Source organism: Grammomys surdaster, unplaced genomic scaffold, assembly GCF_004785775.1.
Source record: "Grammomys surdaster isolate TR1022 unplaced genomic scaffold, NIH_TR_1.0 274, whole genome shotgun sequence".
Taxonomy (NCBI): Eukaryota; Metazoa; Chordata; class Mammalia; order Rodentia; family Muridae; genus Grammomys; species Grammomys surdaster.
Genome location: NW_021604715.1, coordinates 938,782 through 959,483, shown reverse-complemented (window position 1 = coordinate 959,483; position 20,702 = coordinate 938,782). Strand labels below are relative to the sequence as shown.

At 41.3% G+C, this 20,702-nt stretch overlaps 1 protein-coding gene across 4 annotated transcripts in view; it reads left to right on the top strand.

The window, feature by feature from the left end:
* Positions 1–20,702, top strand: part of Arhgef6 (Rac/Cdc42 guanine nucleotide exchange factor 6) — a 112,028-nt gene that overhangs the window by 25,559 nt on the left and 65,767 nt on the right. For 3 of the 4 annotated variants that reach the window (XM_028776911.1, XM_028776910.1, XM_028776913.1), the window contains 3 exons: positions 6,551–6,635; positions 8,725–8,849; positions 11,434–11,635. In XM_028776911.1, the coding sequence (XP_028632744.1) occupies positions 6,551–6,635; positions 8,725–8,849; positions 11,434–11,635 (412 nt within the window). Of the gene's footprint in view, positions 1–3,495; positions 3,515–6,550; positions 6,636–8,724; positions 8,850–11,433; positions 11,636–20,702 lie in introns of those variants that run through there. The other variant, XM_028776912.1, reaches the window with a different exon arrangement.

Below are 20,702 nucleotides of genomic sequence, written 5' to 3'. Positions count from 1 at the left end.
CCAGAGCTCTTCTCGAAATATCTCATGTTGCTGTGACTACAAGTACAAGTCAGACCCTGTTTTCTAAATTGCTGAAATGCAGAGAAATGGAGGGAATCAAAGTCCAATGAATTCAGGGTTTGCTCTTTTAAGTTTGTTCCCCATCAATAGACAAGCCGTTATTAGCCCGGGTACAAATACCATTACCGTATTCTAGTAAATGGAATGCTAGTGGGTAATGAGTCCAATTTCGAAGCTAAGAGCATTATTTGTTGCTGATTTTGTGACTGCTTTTAGCAGGAGCTTGGTGGAGGCCTCACAGGTTACAGAGCCAGAAGCAACAGCACCAGCGAGATATGACTAAGCAGCTCAGATTGGCTTCCTCAGCTGTAGCATGTAATGACATTTCCTTCAAAGTTCAGGAGTTAGCACAGGCCGTGTTTTCCACTGTGAGAATTAGAGAATGTGATTCAAGATGAGCTCAGTTAATTTAAGATGCCTTTTCATAAGAGCAAGATGAACAGGGAAGCACTGCAATGTCCTTAAATATTTGGCATCTTTGCTTTAAACAGGCAGAAAGAGAAGCTGCATGTCCTTGTAGTTCTGTGGGACCATTTATTTTTCACTTGATTAGATTTTTAAAAAAATGATGGAGCCAATTGTGATCAATGTAAACCTAAGATTCTAACCTGAAATGGGAGTTGACTGGCTACAGTGACATTAACGGAATTGCTGGTTCAGAAGAATAATAGGACGTGGATTCCTTTCTTAACTAGGATGTGGCTGGCAGCTGTTACTGCTTGTCTCAGGTGTGTTAGGCATGATAATGAGTCAGTCAGGAGATGGCTTAGCTCCTTGTTGTAACCACAAGTCCTTCCCTCCCTATCTGACTAGTGCCTTACAGAACTGCCTTTCTTGACTCTGGCAAATGCAACATGACTTGTGTTGGGAAATGGAAAGATGGCTCAGAAATTAGACAAGGCCTCTTGGGAGACACTCTAGTATAGGGGAGTTTCTCATTGCCACATTGTAGAATTAGTCATTTTGGGGATTCTAGCAAACTGCAGATGGTACAGATACTACTTGGACTGAAGTACCAAGGGATTTCTTCCTGTGCAAACCCATGGGTGGCTTTTCTGTGTTTTCCTGTCTCTCATGGAAATGCCACGCACATGCGCAAGGCTACAGTGCCCCTCAGAGCACCCACTTGTAAATGTTTTTATTTAGGGAAAGCTTCATATATCTCAGGCTGGACTCAAGCTTGCTGTGTAAGTGAAGATGAACTTGGCCTTCAGATCCTCCTGCTTCTGCCACCTCGCTATTGAGATTACAGTAATGCCTCAAGACTCTTGATTTACAGAGAGCTAGGGGGCAAATCCAGGGCTTTATGTATGTTAGACAGACACTCTACCAACCAAACTACACCCCTCCCAATTCCATCACTTTCTTGGTCTGTGACAACTACTCTGAGTCTTAGTTTACTCATTTAAGGAAGTGAGCAAATAGTTGTTCCCATATTGCAGGCTTGCTGGGAGAAACAAATAAAATGAAAAAGTTTAATCTATGATAATGTCAAAATATCGTAACCTTTTAAGAACAGAAATGTATTGTGTTGTTCATTTCCCTGGAGGTTGGAAAGTCCAATAGCTGATAAATTCATGATCACAGTGTCCTCGTATGGTGGAAAGGGCAAAGCAGTTATTTGGGTCCTTCTATTTACTCATCTTAAAATTTATGTTGTGTTATGTGTGTGAGTTTTTGCCTATATGAATGTCCTTGTACCAAATGTTTGCCTGATACCAGCAGAAGTTAGAGGAAGGTGTCATATTCCCTGGATCTGGAGTTGAAAACAATTGTGAGATGTTATGTGACTATTGTGAATTTAACTCTGGTCCTCTGGGATAAGCAGCCAGTGCTCCTAATGACTGAGCCACAGCCCCATTTACCTGTCTAATAAGGTTGCTAATCCCATTTATAAGGTAGTAATGCTTGGACCTAATAACTTCCCAGTATCACCACTTCCAAATAGTACCACCTCAAAGATTATGGTTCACTATAATTTTCGGTGACATACATACCCAAATTATTGCCATATATATATTTATTCTCTAAGCATCATGCCAGGCAGATGGCAGGGGCCCCACAAATCAGTGATCATAGTTGTATGATTAGTGAGGGATGGAATGGAGGTGTAGCTCAGTAAGTAGAGTGCTTGGTTAGCATGCATGAAGCCCTGGGTTCCTTCCCCAGCACCACATAGAGGTCGCTATAGTGGCCCATGTCTATAATCCCAGTGCTCTAGAGGCAGATGCAGGAGCATAAGAAATTGAAAGGTAATCCCTGGCTATATAGGGAGTTCGGAGTCTAGACTAGGCTCCATGAGATCTTGTCCAAAAGTGGAAGGTAAGAAAAAAATGGACCAGGAAGTTGATGAGTGTTTTCTACTTTGTCTCTTTGTCTTACATGTTGAAACTGAGAGTGACTCCAAAAGGATATATTTGTGAAGTCATAAATATAATAACTTTTGCATAATTTACCCTGGTAGATCCCCAAGATCTCAGAATTCACAACTGTCATCTAGAGGATGGAAAATCTAGAGGTTTTGATGTCATTGCATATTTCCAGAATGGAAAAACTTGTCAAAACTAAATGTCATGTCTCATATCTGCTGATATTGGAGTGGACTTTGGCTGGTTATATATGATTGTTCAGAAAAGAATCCCTAATGATGTCTACTGAGTGTCTTCTCTATTGCTTATCCAGAATTGAGTTTCTGTTGTTTGTGAATCTGAGTCCTATCTATCCAGTTGCTGGAGTGGCACCTTCGGGGTCTCTGGCCATATTTCAAGTTCTTTTTGTTTGTCTGAGTCACAGAATTGATTAAATGAATGGAGGGTAGGAGTACTGCTGTTTATCTGATCTCCATGAATCTAAATGAACCACATGCCTTATTTCTGGACTACAATAGGAATAATAAAGGTCAGCTAATCAGAATCTGGATCATATACTGGACACTAAATGGATGATACCATCAAAACTCTGTCATGATTTGACTTTGACTTTAACTTTGAAAAGCACTTTGGATAATTATATACTTTACCTTTCCACAAGCCCCAGGGTTTGCTGATAGAAAGACAGATTAGTTCTCCATTTTGAGGCATTAAGGTTGGGTGTAGTAGCTCAATCCTGTAATATTAACACTCCAGAGGCAGAGACAGTATACAGTGTGCTCCAGGCTAGCCAGAGCTACATGGCCGTCTCAAAAAAAAACCAATGAAAAGGAACAAATGACAACAAAAATGTGATGTTCTTCCTACTTGAGTGACCTGTATGGTACCTCATTTCTCCATGTTTTTTTTTTTATCTCACTCCACCTTAAAGGATTCTCCTCCACTTTTTTTCAGTTGGACACCAGTGCACTCTGTCTTTCTGAACATCCTCAACTGTAAACTCAATCTCACATTTCTCCTTTGAATTATGATCTCAATGGATGGAGGTGATATGCTCTCTCCAAATGATGCTTCCTTCTCTGAAGGTGGGCCCAGGTCAAGTTCATAGAAGAAAGATCTAGAGTAGAGCTTCCAATACTTGCTTTGGAGAGACTAAGGATATAGCTCACTGGTCCAGTACTTGTTCAACACGCACAACACCCTAGGTTTGATCCTCAGGACCATATGAAAAGGGCATGGTGCTGCACACCTCTAATCCCAGAACCAAGAGGTACAAACAGGAGACTCAAAAGTTTAAGGTAATCCTTGACTGCAAAGTATGTTCAAGACCAGCCTGTGATACATGGAATCATGTCTCAAAAAAACAATTTAGAGCTTAGGAATGTATGGTGTAGTAAAGCCTATCTGTAGGTGTGTCTGGTCCCCCAAATGCTCTAAAGCAATAACCCCTGTGCAGTGGTTTTCTACTAGTCTCTAAAGGCCGTGTGTAATGCCTTCCATCATTCCCGCTGGTCTATAGAACAGGCTAGCTGTGAGAAGACAAGCATCTGTGGAGAAGCTCAAGCATACTTGGGTTTTCTCAAAAGGGAACTGGGTGCAGTCCAGGCAACTTCCTCATTTAAGCGGCGACTCTTGTTGAGGCATGTTTTATTTTATGATCAACTCATGTGTTCCAAAACTCAGTCAAATACCAGGATATTTTAAGATTGCCGGTGTTACCATATGTAAGCCATCAAGCTGGGTAAGGAACAACTACAGAAGTAAAACACAGGGGAGATTTTCATTCCAAGTTTTACTCTCATGTCTGTTTTAACCTTGCATTTTGCTTATTATTGTCTACCCACTTTTCCTGTATCTGTCTAACACATATATCCACAGGCATACATGTAAGCACAATCCCACTGGGGAATATAGGATTCAAAACAAATGAACTTCACAGACAGCCCTAGTTAGACTCAGGGGGTTACAAAGCAAAAGAAAACATAAATAAAGGGAAGAGATGTGGGGGTGGATAATAGGGGTGTGGGAGGACTGTCAGAGAGGGTGGCATGACAGTGATGAGAACGCACTGTCTACGTGTGTGTGTGTGTGTGTGTGTGTGTGTGTGTGTGTGTAATTGTCAAAGGAACACACTTAACACAAAGGAAACATGGAGAAGACTGTGCCTGGTGACCATTTTGGCATAGATATCATGAACTCTCTCCACTGGTCAGTTCTAGGAGAGACTAGTAAAGCCATCCTCGGGGCTCAGGATGCTCTTACCACCATCTACTGTATTGCGTCCACCTCTCAGTTCATTCCTGGAAACGTGCTTTCTAAACATTTCTAAACATTTGGAACTATTTAATTTTTCAGAAGTATTAATGGTATCCCATTACTAAAAGTCTATCTGTGCTTCTTACTTGTTTATTTGCGCTCCCCCCTCTCAGTATGTGTGTGTGTGTGTTCCCATGTCCACTCGATAAGTGTGATTATAGAGGCCAGCAGAGGACAACTTAAGGAGTTAACCTTTTAGTGCCACATGTGAATTCTGGGACTCAAACTCAGGTAGTTAGACTTGCTGTCTAAACTAAGCAGGCCTTGAATTTTTGGTGATCCTCCTGATTCAAATTGCTGAGTGATGGGATTACTAGTATGAGTCACCATACCTGCCTAATATCTACACTATTGACCGCCTACTTTAGATTGTGCCTGTGCTTGATACTAGCCTCAATATACATGTCAGAGGCTGTATGAAGCCTCAACATATCTTAATACAGGGAATGTATTTTAAAACCAACATTTTCCTTTAATCCCAGTACTTGGGAGGCAGAGGCAGGCAGATTTCTGAGTTCGAGGCCAGTCTGGTCTACAGAGTGAGTTCCAGGACAGCCAGAACTACACAGAGAAACCCTGTCTCGAAAAGACCAAATAAATAAATAAATAAAATAAATCCAACATTTTATATTACATTGAAAACAATGGTGCTGGTGAAATGACTCAGTGATTAAAGAAAAGCCCTTACAGCCAAGCCTGATGACCAGAGTTAATGTCCAGGGATGCATATGGTATGGTGGGGGAGAGCTAATTCTCAAAAGTTGTTCTCTAATGTGCACACACGTGCACGCGAGCACACACACACACACACACACACACACACGAGGGAGAGAGAGAGACAGAGACAGAGAGACACAGACAGAGACAGAGACAGAGGCAGAGGCAGAGGCAGAGAAAGACAGAGGATATACCAGTAGGTAATTGGCACTTTCAGTAGGAACAGTAACCTATAAGATTGCAAAAACTGGCTATGCAGATGTTATTTTTAGGCAGGTCTCACTCTACCCTAGGCTGACCTAGAACCCACTCTGTAGTCCAGGCTGGCCTAAATTTTATGGTAATTCTCCTGCTTCAGCCTCCCAAGTGCCAAGATTATGGATGTGACCCACCATGCCTGGCCAAAGTGTCAGAAAGGCCTGGCATCATATCTAGAAAGGTCACCCAAAGCCAAGAAGAACTCACAAGCTCAGGCAGATGGAGAGTCAGATCCCTGCGGTTCACAGATGAGAAGAGCAAGATCAATCAGCAGAAAACAGGAAGTGAGGCTTCGAGCAAAAGGCAGGTTGGGACAGTAGTTCTGCAATGTGGCATTGGGACCCTAAGCAGGGAGGAAGGGGAGGAGAGACAGGGACTTCTGACAGTGCCACCAGTGAGGACACTTAATAAAAGGTAAAGCAGAAAGCCTCACCTCCTTATTTGTAGGCTTCTGGGGCCTTTGGAGAGGTGTTGGGCAGTCACAGGAACCCCTGAGCACAGGCTTCCTGTAACTAACTGGCCGAAGAGCTTCATATGTTCAGGTCAGGAGAGTAGGTCTGAGCATGCGCTTTAGATTTCCTGGTGGGTGCTACCTTCTCAGCTTGCCTTGCATTTCCCAAGTGCTGTTTTGTTCTGAGTCACTGATGGCTGCCACATGCCATTAGGCAGCTCAGCTGCTGCTCTAGTTTCTCCAGAAGGTATGCAGAGGTTTGCATCTTGTCTTGTACATGTTTCCCTCTTGAATACTAAAGCAAGGGGTCTTTTCACAGTTTTATTTGTTGGGTTTATTACTTACAGTGTCTTACAGTTTCAAATTTCCTTTCTAATAGGTATTTGAGCCTGATGACCTCTATTCAGGGGCCAATTTCACCAAGGTTCTGAATACTCTTTTAGCTGTCAACAAAGCAACAGAAGGTAAGACATGTTGGCGATTTATGATCCATGTTTGTAGAAGTTAACTATGGCCAAAGTTGTTCAAATGGTGCAAATTTCTTCCCTCCCCCAAATAAATTTTAAAAATATAAAATATTTAATTTTTATAACTCAAATGTACCCTTCACAGAATAACAAGAAAAAATACATACATATCAAATTCTAATATTCTTAACATAAAAATAAGAACCAAAAAGTGGCTTCATGCAAAGCTTTTGGATCACCAATTGAGTGTAACAAGACAGAAAAAAAAGGGAAAGACCAGTTCCTCCTTAAAAAAAAAAGTTTACAAAAAACAGCCATCACTTCCCTTTCTCCACCAGAGATATTTTTCTTGTGGTTATGAGAAGGAGCTTCTCAGTAGCTTTGCACTTGGAATGAAACCTCAGATTCCCCAATGAATGTAAAGAGTAGCTTATTTAAACATTTTATATCCACTGTATTGGAGATAATTATAATTTGAGTAAAGAGGAAACTGATAAAACTGTACTACAAAGCCATTTTTTCTGTGACATCATGTCTTAACTATATCAATAGTAGTCATCATGAGTTCAAGTGCTTTGAGCCCTTTCCCTGGGTCTAGGCTGTCTCAGTAGCTCCAAGTGCTCTCATTCAAACAGTCAAACACCACTAGTGGATATAGGGATGATAAAGTCCACATTGTAGATAAGGAAGGCCAGGCCTACAGTTACCCAACTACAAAATGGATAGCTAAGCTAGGATTCAAACCCACACAAAACTGTCCAGAGCCCTTATGCCAAACATGAATCCTACTGCTTGAATGGCTTAGGAGCCAAACGACTGTGCTCAGTACTGCCAGGAGGAAGTAGAAAATCTGGCCCTGCCCTTGAGAAAATTACCATCTATTTATGGAGACTCAACTTACCCACGTGAACCAATTAGAGAACCGAGCAGACAATATAATCAAGTGCGGATGGAGAATCTAGGAAGCCATCAAGTAATTATAGTTTTACCCCAAAGAGCTGTAGAGAATGGCAAGATGTGGAAAAATACTTCTCTGAAGTTGTTCTTTTGCTATTTGGGAAAAAAAATGGTTTTTGAGCTATTGCAAGGCGTATAGCAGAGAGTACAGCTAATTCAAGTAGCTATATTTAACGCACATGACAAGTATCCAGTTCTGGGAAGGGAGGATGGTATAATTCTAACATTATGTCACACAAATTATACGTTTCTTTGCCAAACTCTTCTAGCAAGTTTTACAGTCTCTTCGCTCACCACAGATATTTATAAAAATACAAGGAGGTGAAAGTAAAAACCCACAGCCTCAAGGAGATTACGTGGATGCTGAGCCTGTCGCCTAGGGAATGTTTGGGCTTTAGACTTTTGCAGTTTATATCTTTTAAAAATAAGTGGAAAGGAAAGGAGCCTCATTTGAATTTGTCAAGAAGCCAGCCTCTCCCTTCAATACACCCAGTTCAGCTCAGGCCTGATCAGATTTCACAAAGAATCAAGCAAGAGAAAGCTCCTATGTTTGATTTTACAAAATGATTCTAATACCAAGATTGCCTCTATCTCAAACACACCCTCTCCCTCATTCTGATTCTCCACCCCACCCCAAAACACCAGGGAGACATGGTTATGTGGGCCACACATTTTTACATGTAAGCGAAGAACCCTTAAGTTATGAGCCAGCAAACAAAGAGAGAAATTTGAAATATTTCAAAAGTATTAAGAGCCACAAACAGCTGCTTGGTACCCGATATAGGCCTGCCTTGGATAACAGAGCATACATACTGTGGCAACTGGTTTCCTAAGGGAGAGTTATAGAGAAATGGGTTAGGAGAAAATGTGGTTCTGCCGCTGTTTTTCATTATACTGGACAGCAGTGGCCAGTAAGGTTAAGAAGAAAAAAATTGGCCATTGAAAAGGAAAAAGTGTGGTGGTGGGGGGCTAAAAACACAGCCTGTTCAGAGTGATAGAGTCCCAGGAGCTGCTAGGATGGCTTTGGCAGTGTCCTGGGCTGGAGTGTCTCCTGCTGTAGGTGGTTTCCTGCCGTGAGTGTTATTTATTTATTTATTTGTTTTCCCTATGCCTTTTCCTCTCTTCACAGATCAGCTCTCAGAAAGACCATGTGGACGGTCCTCTTCTCTTAGTGCTACGACCAGCTCTCAGACAAACCCGCAGGCAGCCGTTCCCAGCACAACTCCAGAGCAGCAAAGTGAGGAAAAGACAGTGGTAAGTAGCGTCTGTCCCCCCATTCCCTACCCACTGTGTTTTAAAAATCTGTCAAGTGGGGTGAACATCTCACATGTATTTCCATATGTGGTGAGGTAGATGTTCTGTTTGTTTGGAGTGTCACCAGAGTATGAGGTACAGAATGAACTTCCATTCACGCTGGAATACTTGGGAGGAAGCAAGTAGGTGGAGCTTCTCAGGGGTGAAGCTCTGTTGTTTACTAGAATTCAGCTAGCGACTTGACTGGGAATGCTATGCAAATGCCAGTCATTATGAGTGCTCCTGATGGCACTTTGCTGTCATTTACCCTACCCCATGAGCTTATTAGAATGAGTTATTACCTGGCACTCACAGGCAATCAATAAATACTCATTATTGTTCTGGTTTTGATTGCAGTCTCTTTTTTTTCCCCTTGAATTCCTATTGGGCAAGAAGGAAGCTTAGCTGGATGTGGTGGCACAAACCTGCATTCCCAGCACTCTGGAAGCTGAGGCAGGAGCATCACTAGTTTGAGGTTAACCTGGGCTACATTGTAAATTCAAGTCTAGTGTCTCAAAAGAAGAACCACTTTTAAATATCAGCCCATGATAAATCTCTATACTGGATCACCTAGTTTTCTTTGCATCTGGTCTTAGACCAATCGTTCTCAACCTTTCTAAAGCTGTGAGGCTTTAATACAGTACCTCATGTTGTGGTGACCCCCAACCTTAAAATGATTTTCACTGCTCCTTCTTAACTGTAATTTTGCTCCTGTTATGAATCGTAATGTAAATATCTGTGTTTTCTGATGGTCTTAGGCAGCCCCTGTGAGAGAGTTACTCAACCTTCACAGGGGTCGCCACCCAGAGGTTGAGAACCATGGTCTTAGAAGCTTTCATTTGGGAGGAAATGCCATTTTCTGTTCTTTCATTCTTGTCAAAAGCCACTGGCTTACTGTAGGCCACCACAACCTGTTATTTCCAGAGCATCTAAACGGGTGCTTCTTAGCCTTGTTAGGTCACCTCTTCCTCCTCATTCTTTTCAAACAGGCTCTCACCTAACCCAGCCTGGCATAAAACTTGCTATGACCTGGGGAGAGAATGACCTTGGATTTCTGATCCTCCTGCCTCCATCTGCTAAGTGCTAGGATTATAGGTGCCTTCAATCATACTTGGTTTACACAGTGCCCGGGATCAAACCCGGGCTTCTTGCATGCTAGATAAGCACTCTACCAACCATGGTACTACAAAGCAGCCTGGATAGAGAAGCTGATGAGTGCTACAGCACCATATTCTTTGCCATCTCTGAAACTGTATAAAAGCTCATGTGGGTAAACTAATGTGAGCAAAGAAAGCTACACTGAGCTTATGGGATTCTCAAAAGGGTCTGTGACTTTCAGATGTTAACACAGAACTTCTGACGTACATAATTGTGAGTGCTATGAGGTAGTGTCATGGAGCCCAGGGTGACCTTGAACTCTCTGTGTAGTGGAGCGTTCCCTTGGACTCCTTATCTTTCCCCTTCAAATCCTAAGTGCTCAGATCATGCATGTGTGCCTTCACCTACCCAGCCTAACTTTGATCACAGCATAACTGATCTTTACTTATGACCGAAGGCTGGTCTAGTTAAGATTTGTCAGTAACTGTGAGATGGGAGTGAATTTTATAAGCATGGTTAGTAGCTAATCTTTACACCAAGTTTTATGTTTCATAGAAGCAGGATGAAATGGTATATTAATTTACTTTAGTAGCTGGTTCAGCTAAGTAGCCAGGCTTAGAAAAAGAAGAGGGAAATGAAAACTGTGACTCCCTCAAAAATACACATTCTGAGAAATGAAGGTTTTTATTTTAAAAGTTTATATCATTATGGTTGTTGATGTTTGCGTGTTTTATCTGTGTATGAATGCAGATGAATGTGAAGATCAGGGAACACCTTTTACGAGTTCCTCCCTCCCTCCCTCCCTCCCTCCCTCCCTCCCTCCCTCCCTCCCTCCTTCCCTCCCTTCTTTCCACCATGGACTGTCATCTCTCTGCAAACATTTGCACATGGATTTGAAGGGACTGGTAACATCCCCTGGACCTATTCATAGACTCCTAGATTCTAAGGCTAAGCTAGGCATAATGTCACACGCCTGGAAGCCTAGTTTGTGGGAGGCTAAAAGGCAGGACTGCTGTGAGGCCTGCCCAGGCTACATAATGAAGCCCAGGCCAGCCTGAGCTAATGTGAGACATTGTCTCAAACAAAAACTCCACAAAATAAAGTAAATAAGTGAAATGAGCTTGGGTTTTACTCTTTGAAATTGAAAAACAATTGTGTGTATAGGAGTTTGGCCTGCATTATGTCTCTGCATCGCATACAAAAGTGTCCAAGAAGGCCAGAAAAAGGCATCAAATTCCCGGAACTGGGGTTACAGAAGTTTGTGAGCTGCCGTGTGGGTGCTGGGAATCGAACCTAGGTCCTCTGCAGGAGTAGCCAGTATTGTTAACTCCTGAACAGATTCCTGTAGTTATAATTTTGATCACTCCATGTTGTCTCCATATGCATGATTTCTACCCATGCCTCAATCTGATAGGCAGTTAATCTGATGTGCCTTTTGTTTCTCTAGGAGATGACGGAAAATGGAAGTCACCAGTTGATAGTAAAGGCAAGATTTAACTTCAAGCAGACTAATGAAGATGAATTGTCAGTGTGTAAAGGGGACATCATTTATGTCACTCGAGTTGAAGAAGGAGGCTGGTGGGAAGGCACATTAAATGGGAGAACCGGATGGTTCCCTAGTAATTACGTTCGAGAAATTAAACCCAGTGGTAAGTAAAGCTTTTAAAGTCTTCTTAAGTGTGAGACTTGTTCCTTCTTGGTATTCTTATTGAAAATGTTTTATTTTAAATTACTTAACGCAGTGGATACATGTAGGTCCGAAATAAGACTAGAGTGGAACTGGGAATAATTAGGTATATTGAAACAAAGCTGTATTTAGAGTATGTGAAAGCTAACTAAGCAAAGGAATCCAAAGTACAAGCAACTGCTGTCCTGTAAGCACGAGCCTCTCTGGCCAGAGTGGACAGTGTGTAGGCCTTCCTGCTCCTCTCAGAATCACCATGGCAGAGGACAATAACAAGAGAAGCTGAGAGCTCACTTCCCCTTTTAGCTCTCCAGCCTTTCAGCAGACCTAAAACTGCCTCAGAGATGTGTGAGGGAGATAAGAGTCTCCCTGCAGAAAGCTGTCTGACCACTTTAAGGACAAGATTGTCCTTAGCTTATTGTAAACCACGAGCTACTTTTCCCTTTCTTGAACAATGAACACACAATAGACTCTAATTGCTTTTTAGAAGTCTCTTTTAGAGGTTTTTGGTAACTTATTTGTTCTTCTTAAAAACGAAGGCAGATTCTTCTTGGAATAATAGGCAGAAATTAGCAGTCTTGTGGTGTATATCTGGTATCCTAGCACCGGGGAAGTGGAAGCAGATGTGTTAAGAGTTTAAGGTTATCCTTACCTGTAAAAGAAGTTCTAGGCTAGCTTGGACTACATCAGTCCTTCTCTCAAATAAACCAGCCAACAACAGAAATCAATAGAACCCTTCCACAACCGGTTTATGACAGTACATGATAAGATAGATAAAAGTGCTGTTATTACAGCTCTTCATTTTTTTAAAAAAATATTTACCCAAGGACTCCTTTCAGTAGCTTAATTCCCAGTGTATTACTTCTTTTGTATGTACTCATTTTTAATTTTAATGCTTCCAAATAGGTGGGTCCAGTGGATTAAGGTGCTTCCTGCCAAGCCTGTCTACCTGAGTTCAAACTCCAAGACCCACACAGTAGAAGGAGAGAAACAACTTCCAGACGTTGTTCTCTGACCCCCATGTATGCACCATAGTGCATGCCCCCTAAAATAAACAAATCATTTTTAATTTAAAAAAATCCTGTGGGCCAGTGGGTGAAGGTGCTTACTGCCCAGCCTGTCACTAGTCTGATCCTAAAATCCATGGAAAGGTGGAAGGAGGGAAGCAGCACCACAGAGTAGCCCTTTGACCTCAGCATGGGACCTCAACATGTGACCTCAGCATGGCTGGAGTGCCCTTCCCTCACCCCCAGCATGATCACACATACACAGAATATCCTTTTACAATGATACTTTTAATTAATGAAAATATAGACTCACTCTAAATAAAATAGTTCATATTTTATTGTAGTATGTATACTATAGTATATGTATTTTAGTAACTATACTATAGTATAGTTAATGAAAGTTCCTTCTCTCTCCACAGCTATTCACAGATAACTATCACTCTTAAAAGACATTCCGTCAAGAACTTAAGATGTAATTTAGCTGTGCCACTTTCTATGTTCTAGGATAGGGGAGAGGAGCACCTCATTTAACAGAATGTGTTTGTGGAAGATTTATAAATATTTGTTTGTATAGACGTCTCATCAGCTTTTGTCATGCTTGGGCATAGAACCCAGGTCCTATCTAATACATGCTGGGCAAGCAATTTACCTCTGGTCCAGAGTCCCAGAACTCAACATTTGTATTTACTGGGAATTGAGACATTTCTTTTTAAGATCTGAAGTATTTTCACAGGCCTTGCCTGGAATTTCCTTGGTTCTGATTATTTTTACAGCCGACCTTCACCTCCTGCAGTATCTTTCCTTTGACATAATCTGCTTGTCAGGATCCCTAAACCATCTTCTAGATTTACACTAATGTTCCCTGGTGCAGTGGCCTCATCTGCAAAACTAAAAGGAACAGCTTTTGCTGCCTCGCCTGAAAATTCCAAGCATTGCTTACAGGGCATTGGAAATGAACAGCGTGTCTCTCACTGTGATGTCTTACAGCAATGTGCCAGATCTTTTATGGACCACCCTAGGCCTTGGTCTCCTTTCCCTTCAGGCTTAGGATATTCTGGTTTAAGACTCAGAGTAGCAAGCTCTGGGTCTGATCCCTAGAAACATCTTGCTATTGAGGGTAAGTCTGACTTCAGAATCCAAGAAGCTTGTGATGCAAGAAAAGCATAGGGTCTGATGGTCATATGGATCACATGTGAGCATCTGTCATGTAGCTCACTGTCATTGTGACCTCATTGTTCCTGATGCTGTCCTTGTCACTTCTGTAATCTACTCTAAACTAAGTAATTGGGGAGAAAAACAAATCATGGCTCCTCCCAGAAAGCATAAAAGCCTATGTCACCACAGTAGTGCTACCCAATCTTGTCCTTAATAACTTCATTCCCCATCACTCGTTCCACTTTATGCACACTGGCCTCTTGGCCTATCTGGCTGCCCAGTCATCAGCAATGCTCTCCTTGGAATTCAGAACAGCTGCTTACCTTGTGACCTTCAGGTCTGCTCTCTTGTGCACATTGTAGCCAGCACCTTCCTGAGTCACCCAGGACTGAGGTGAATTCTGTCCCTGCTGCCTCTATCCATCTCTCTGTCCTGTTTCAACCTTTGCTCTATTTGTCTTCCTTCCCCTAATGGCCAACATGTTTACTTCTTTATTTCATTTACTGCCCACAGTGAACCTTTCAAATGTAAGTACCACGAAGACAGATATGCTCTTCTGCTTTGTTTATGCTTGGTAAATAATTGTTAAATGTCTGGGTGTGATGGCACTTTGAACAGTGAGACAGGAGATTGCCCATGAGCTCAAAGCCAGCCTAGGCTATAGAGTGAAACCTTGTCTCAAAAAAAAAAAAAAAAAAAAACAAAAACTCAAGACCAAAACAAAATACAAACACTTGTGTAAGGTAAATACGGTCAAAATATATGATTTACTTTAAAATATTGTATATATGCCACCTCATGCTATATACAATGAATGTATACCAGTAAAAAACCCAGGCTCAGAGAGAGAAAAAAGATCATATTGTAAAATAAATAAATAGTGTGAAGTAGGTGTTAAAATTGCATTCCTCTTGTCCATTGAGTATCTGCTAACCACTTAGGGTGTTTGTAACAATGTTCCTCTCGGACTTTGCCCCTAGGACCTGTTTAGCCTTATGTGCTTAACCTATAGTAACAACATTAGACAGAGCTGGCAATACAGATAAAGTTCTAAGCAAGATGTGATTGGAGCAGTGAAGAAACAATTTGATAAGCAATATCCTAAGCTGAAGGGAAGCCTTTGAACTGGGTTGTGAAGATTTGAAGATGATTCTGACTGGTAGAAGAGTAGAGACAGTGAGTTAAAGAATGTTTTTATAGGGTCTGGAGTGATGGCTCAGTGGTTAAGAGCACTGACTGCTCTTCCAGAGGTTGTGAGTTCAATTCCCAGCAACCACATGGTGGCTCACAACCATCTGTAATGGGATTTGATGCCCTCTTCTGGTGTGTCTGAAGACAGTGACAGTGTACTCATATACATAAGATAAATACATCTTTAAAAACTGTTCACAGGAAGGTATAGAGCAGCATGCAGGATACTTTTCCTTGAGAATGAATACGTGAAAATAGACTGGATCCTTGAGCTGGAACTCCATGAAGAGGGCTGTGACTATTTTAAGTTACTTTTTATTTTGTATTAATTTTTTACTTTTTTAATGAATTTCGTTATTATATGTCCATATTCTCCTTTTCCCTGTCCCAGCTTTCCTCTCCATCTCCTGCTATTCCTTCTAATCCTATGAATAACCCACTTCTGCTTTAATGCCATTGTATGTATGTGTATACACATTATGTAGATTCTACATAAAAGAAAATATGCCATATTTTCTTTCTCCCACACATCACCCTCATTGTCACCTCTCCTGTCTTGTCTTAGTTACTGTTCTGTTACTGTGAAGAGACACCATTGCCAAGGCAACTCTTGTGAAATAAAGTGTTTAATTGGGTGCTTGCCTACAGTTTCAGAGGTTTAGTTCAGTTATTACCATAATGGGGAGCATGGTGGCATGCAGGCAGGCTCTGAGAACTACATCCTGACCCCTAGGCAGAAAGAGAAACTGAGTCTGGCATGGGCTTTTGAAACCTCAAAGTCCACTTTCAGTGGCATATGTCCTCCAACAAGGCCACACCCCCTAATCCTTCTAATCCTATCAAAGAGTTCCACTCCCTGTTGACTGAGCATTCAAATATAAGCCTAAGGGAGACATTCTTATTTAAATTACCACATCTCTCTTAAGACTGTTACCTTCCCTCACAGTTATATTTCTACCCTAATATCCTACATATATAATCTAGATTCTGTATCTATATGTATATGAATGTATATGTATGTATATGTATATAATCTAGATCTCAAACTCACTATATAAATGAGAATGACCTTGATTTGTTGATTCTCCTGCCTGCACATCACATATGCTGGAGTTCCAGGTTTGCACACCATGCCTGACTCATCTTCTCATCTTTCTATAGCTTTCCTTTTCCATCATGCCTAGCACAATGCTTCAGACAAATGAGAAACTGTGCTTGCCACAGTTTCAAAATGTTTTGAGTGTATTCCCTAAAAAGTTCACTTGCTGGGAGCTTGCCCCTCCCACTGTATGGTGATGTTGACATGGTAGAATCTAGTAGAAGGTAAGACTTTGGAGATAGCACCCTTAGAAGAGAGATTAATGTAGTTCTTCAGGCACTTTGAATAGTTCCTGTAACTATGGTTGTTATAGAGTAAACCGGACTCATGAATCTCTGTGGTCTCCTGCCCTACTGTGCAACCTCTTCTTCTTCATGGGGCTGATTCTCTTCCTGTTTTCTTCCATATTGTGATCTAGTCAGGGAGGCCCTTACCAGAGGCCAAATAAATAAGGCCACCTGATTCTAGACATTTAGCTTCTAGAATTGTGTGATATAAACATTTTGTTGTAGTAGCAGAGGATGGACTCAGATAGAGTAGGGTGTGTGGGGGGTATGTGTGTTCTGGGGGTTGGAAAGTGTTGGTACTGAAGATGATGAACTGTTTGACAGTTACAGAATATGGAGGAAGGGAATGAGAAAAGCTGAAGAGGAAACACACAGGTGGCAATATAAGGCAGTGGATGATGGAGTAGGAAATATATTGCAGATCAGCAATTTTCAGAGGCAGAGAGTATAGTAAGAGTGAAGAATTTTGGGATGCTTAATGGAGGAAGGAATATTTGAACTGGATGTTAAAAGACAGGGAGCCTACAGATGGGCCCAGAAGGGAAGCAAAGAGAAGTCGTAGAACTTGGTTAAGGAGAACTGGTGAACTTCTCATGTCACACTGAACAGCGTGAGCTTTGGACCAGTGTCAAAGGTTAGTTTGGTGTAAATGAGAGTATTTTGTTGGGAAAGTTAGGTGAACAATAAGGCTTTTTTTTTTTACTTGAATTCATTCCCAACCCAACTCTTACTGGCTTTCCAAATATGGAGTAAGCCCAAATCTACAAAAATGTCACCAAAGAACATTTTGTATTTGTTGTATCCAATGTTTGTGAATGTTTTTATAAATGTTTTTTTCCATAAATTCTTGCTGATATATAAGCTTAGAAAACAAGGCTAGTCTACAGGGAGATTGAAGGTGGTTCATAAGTGAAATATTTATCCCACAGACACGAGTCTTCACTTTAACATTTTAAAGCTCACTGCTGTGCAACCTCGTCAACATTCCCGAAGCTGAGTCAGGAATGGAACTGAAAAACTCAAGTGATCTCTATCTGCTTGCTATTGCGTCAAAGGCATGGCTATATGGTCACACGAATGGTCAGTAGTTCTGACAAAGTCACACACCTAGCCTGGGGTGGGTGACACATTCAAACTAATATGAAGAGTATTTTTGTAATGTCATGTAATATAAGGTAATGACAAAGAAAGCCCAGAACCATATAACCTCTCCCACCCCCAGCAGTGCTGTACCAGGGGAGTGCCATACAATTTCTACCTCTTGAGACTGTGATTCACAAGAACTCTTGTTGCTGGGGTAAATTGTCCTCAGGGAGTGGCATATTAAGTTTTAGATTCCACTGTATGTCTTGTGTACAGATTACTGTGACCAGAGGCATAGAGGCAGTTTTTACACCCTGCTCTTTGAGAGAAGAGAGATTCCAGAGAAGTTCAGCATAAAGAATAACTCACAAGATATTATAGACTGACAGGAAATAGAGTTGCCGACTCTATGTGTCTCTCTGTCTCTCTTTGTGTCTTTCTCTGTGTTTCTGTATCTCTCAGTCTTTCTGTCTCTCTGTCTCTGTCTCTCTCTCTCTCACACACACATACACACAGATGGGAGAGAGGAAAAAGTCCTTGCAGCAGTCTCTTATAAACATGATGATAAAAATCTTTCACTAAGATGATTGAACTTCAACACTGGTGATATCAAGAAGCTACGGTTGGGCTAGAGAGAAGGCTCAGTAGTTAAGAGTACTTACTGCTCTTTCACAGGACCTGGGTTCAATTCCCAGTACCTGCATGGAGGTTAACAATTGTCTTGTACTGACTTTTGCATAAAAATACGTATAATATGAATTTGGTCACAGAGTCCTGATTCCTTTATTGCATTTGAACCAGATGTATTATAAATAAAAAACTACTCATCTGTATAACTTAAGTTCTCTTTTACAAATCAGTGATAACCTATAAACTAAGTTGTTAATACAGCAAAAGCATTTCTGCCAATACATTATGGGAATATAGCAAGCTATAATACTCATTCATTTAAAAAAGATGGGGGGAGTTACAATGGTGTCCTCGGTATACAGCCCAGGCTATCTTGACCAAGTAGACCAAGCTGGTCTTAAACTGGCACTGATTCATACTCTTTCTTTGCCATTTTCCTTTGTTATCTGAAAAGCCAAGGCTTGAAATTCTTGTATTGTTGATGTATTCACTCATTCATTCATTCATTCATTCATTCATTCATGTGTGTGTAGATATATGTATGGTTATGATCATGCCAGAGCATGGGTGTAGAGGCCAGAGAACAGTTTGTGGATGTTAATTCTGCTGATTCTGTTGGAATTGGTTCTATGGGAAGGAGTAAATTCTATTCTTCCACCAGAGGATCAGACTGAGGCCATTGGGTTTGGTGGCAAACAGCAAACATCATTACCCTCTGAGCCCTGAAAGCTAATTTTATGAGAATTTTCCATTCACTTTCCCCAAGACAGGCATTGTGGGTAACACCTGTACCCCCCATGTTCAGCATGCTGGAGATGGTGATCATGTGTTTCCAGCCAGCCTGGGCTACTGGTAAAACCTTGGTTTAAAAACAAACCTGGCTGCCGGGCGGTGGTGGCGCACGCCTTCAATCCCAGCACTTGGGAGGCAGAGACAGGCGGATTTCTGAGTTCGAGGCCAGCCTGGTCTACAGAGTGAGTTCCAGGACAGCCAGGGATACATAGAGAAAACCTGTCTTGAAAAACCAAATAAATGAATAAGTAAATAAATAAATAAATAAATAAAATAAAAACAAACCTGGACGAAAGAAAGGAAAAGGAAGAAAAAAGTCAAAGAAAGGAACAAGGAAAGACACTTTATTTTTCAGTGGGAAAATTTCCATGTTAGGAACATATTGAAACAAGCATGACTTGGGAGGCAGAGGCAGGCGGATTTCTGAGTTCGAGGCCAGGCTGGTCTACAGAGTGAGTTCCAGGACAGCCAGGACTATACAGAGAAACCCTGTCTCGAAAAACCAAAAAACAAAACAAAACAAAAAAAAAACAACAAAAAAAACCAAGCATGATTAGAAGAGATTTTAAACAAAGTTTATTTTCTCCAACTGATCCTTTTAAGGAGTCATTAAGTCAGTTGAGAAGGATGATTACATACATGGTTAACTAGGTTTGGATTAAGGCCCATTAGGAAAGGACTCTTCCTCATCATTGTAAACCAAAGCTAGCATTGAGCTTTAGATTTGGACTTCCTGTTTTAATCCCCCAGCTGTTTCACATACATGCTTCATGTCCGGAAAAACTGTCACTAGATTTATTTTTGGCGCCTGCAACAGGCAATAGAAATTTGGACATCAGCAAAAACAAGAAAAGCTTACAAAATGAATTTGTAAAGGAGTCTTTACAGTAGGAACTGGGAGTTTCTTATTCCTGTGCATGTGTAACATTGCCATTTGTTATTTCATGTCGAAAACCCCATTTTAAACAGTGTTTACTGATTCTTTGTCATGAATTGAATGGACCTGACCAGCTTTGTTTCTCCAATGCCTTAGCAATGCTCCCAAAACTGCCTATGCATTCATGGTTCTGATTAGGCCACTTTGAACTAGCTCTCAGCACTTCCACATATTTACTTCTTATCTGAATGCTGCTGCATGTGGAATTTAGAGAGAACTTCACAGGGTGAGAATTTAAGGCAGAAGTGTAGAGCAAAAGAAGGACAAAACACAAGCAACTGGGCCTGGGGATGTAGCTCAGGTAGTAAAGTGCTTGCCTAGTATGTAGGAAGCCCTGGGTTCAAACTCCAGCACAGCATAAACCACCGTGATACACACCTGTAATCTCAGCACTCAGGCGGTGGCTGCAGGAGAATCAGGAGATCAAGGTCGTCCTCTCCAACATAATGAATTAGAGGCCAGCCTGGCATATGTGAAACCCTATCTCAAAACTAAATGAAAATATTCCATATTTTTCAGAATCTGGAGTAATAATAACCTGTTTCATCCCTGATGGTGTTACTTCCTACATCACCACTACCAGTAGTAGTAGTGGTGGTGGTAGTTAGTAGTGGTAGTATTGGTTTTTCGAGACAAAGTTTCTCTATGTAGTCCTGGCTATCCTGGAACTTACTCTGTAGACCAGACTGTCCCTGAACTCACAGAGATCCTCCTGACTCCTAAGTGCTGGAATAAAGGGGTGTGCCACCACTGCTTGGCTGGTAATTTTTTTTTTTTAAAAATGGAATGAGTCTCCTCTCTCTCTCTCTCTCTCTCTCTCTCTCTCTCTCTCTCTCTCTCTCTCTCTCTCT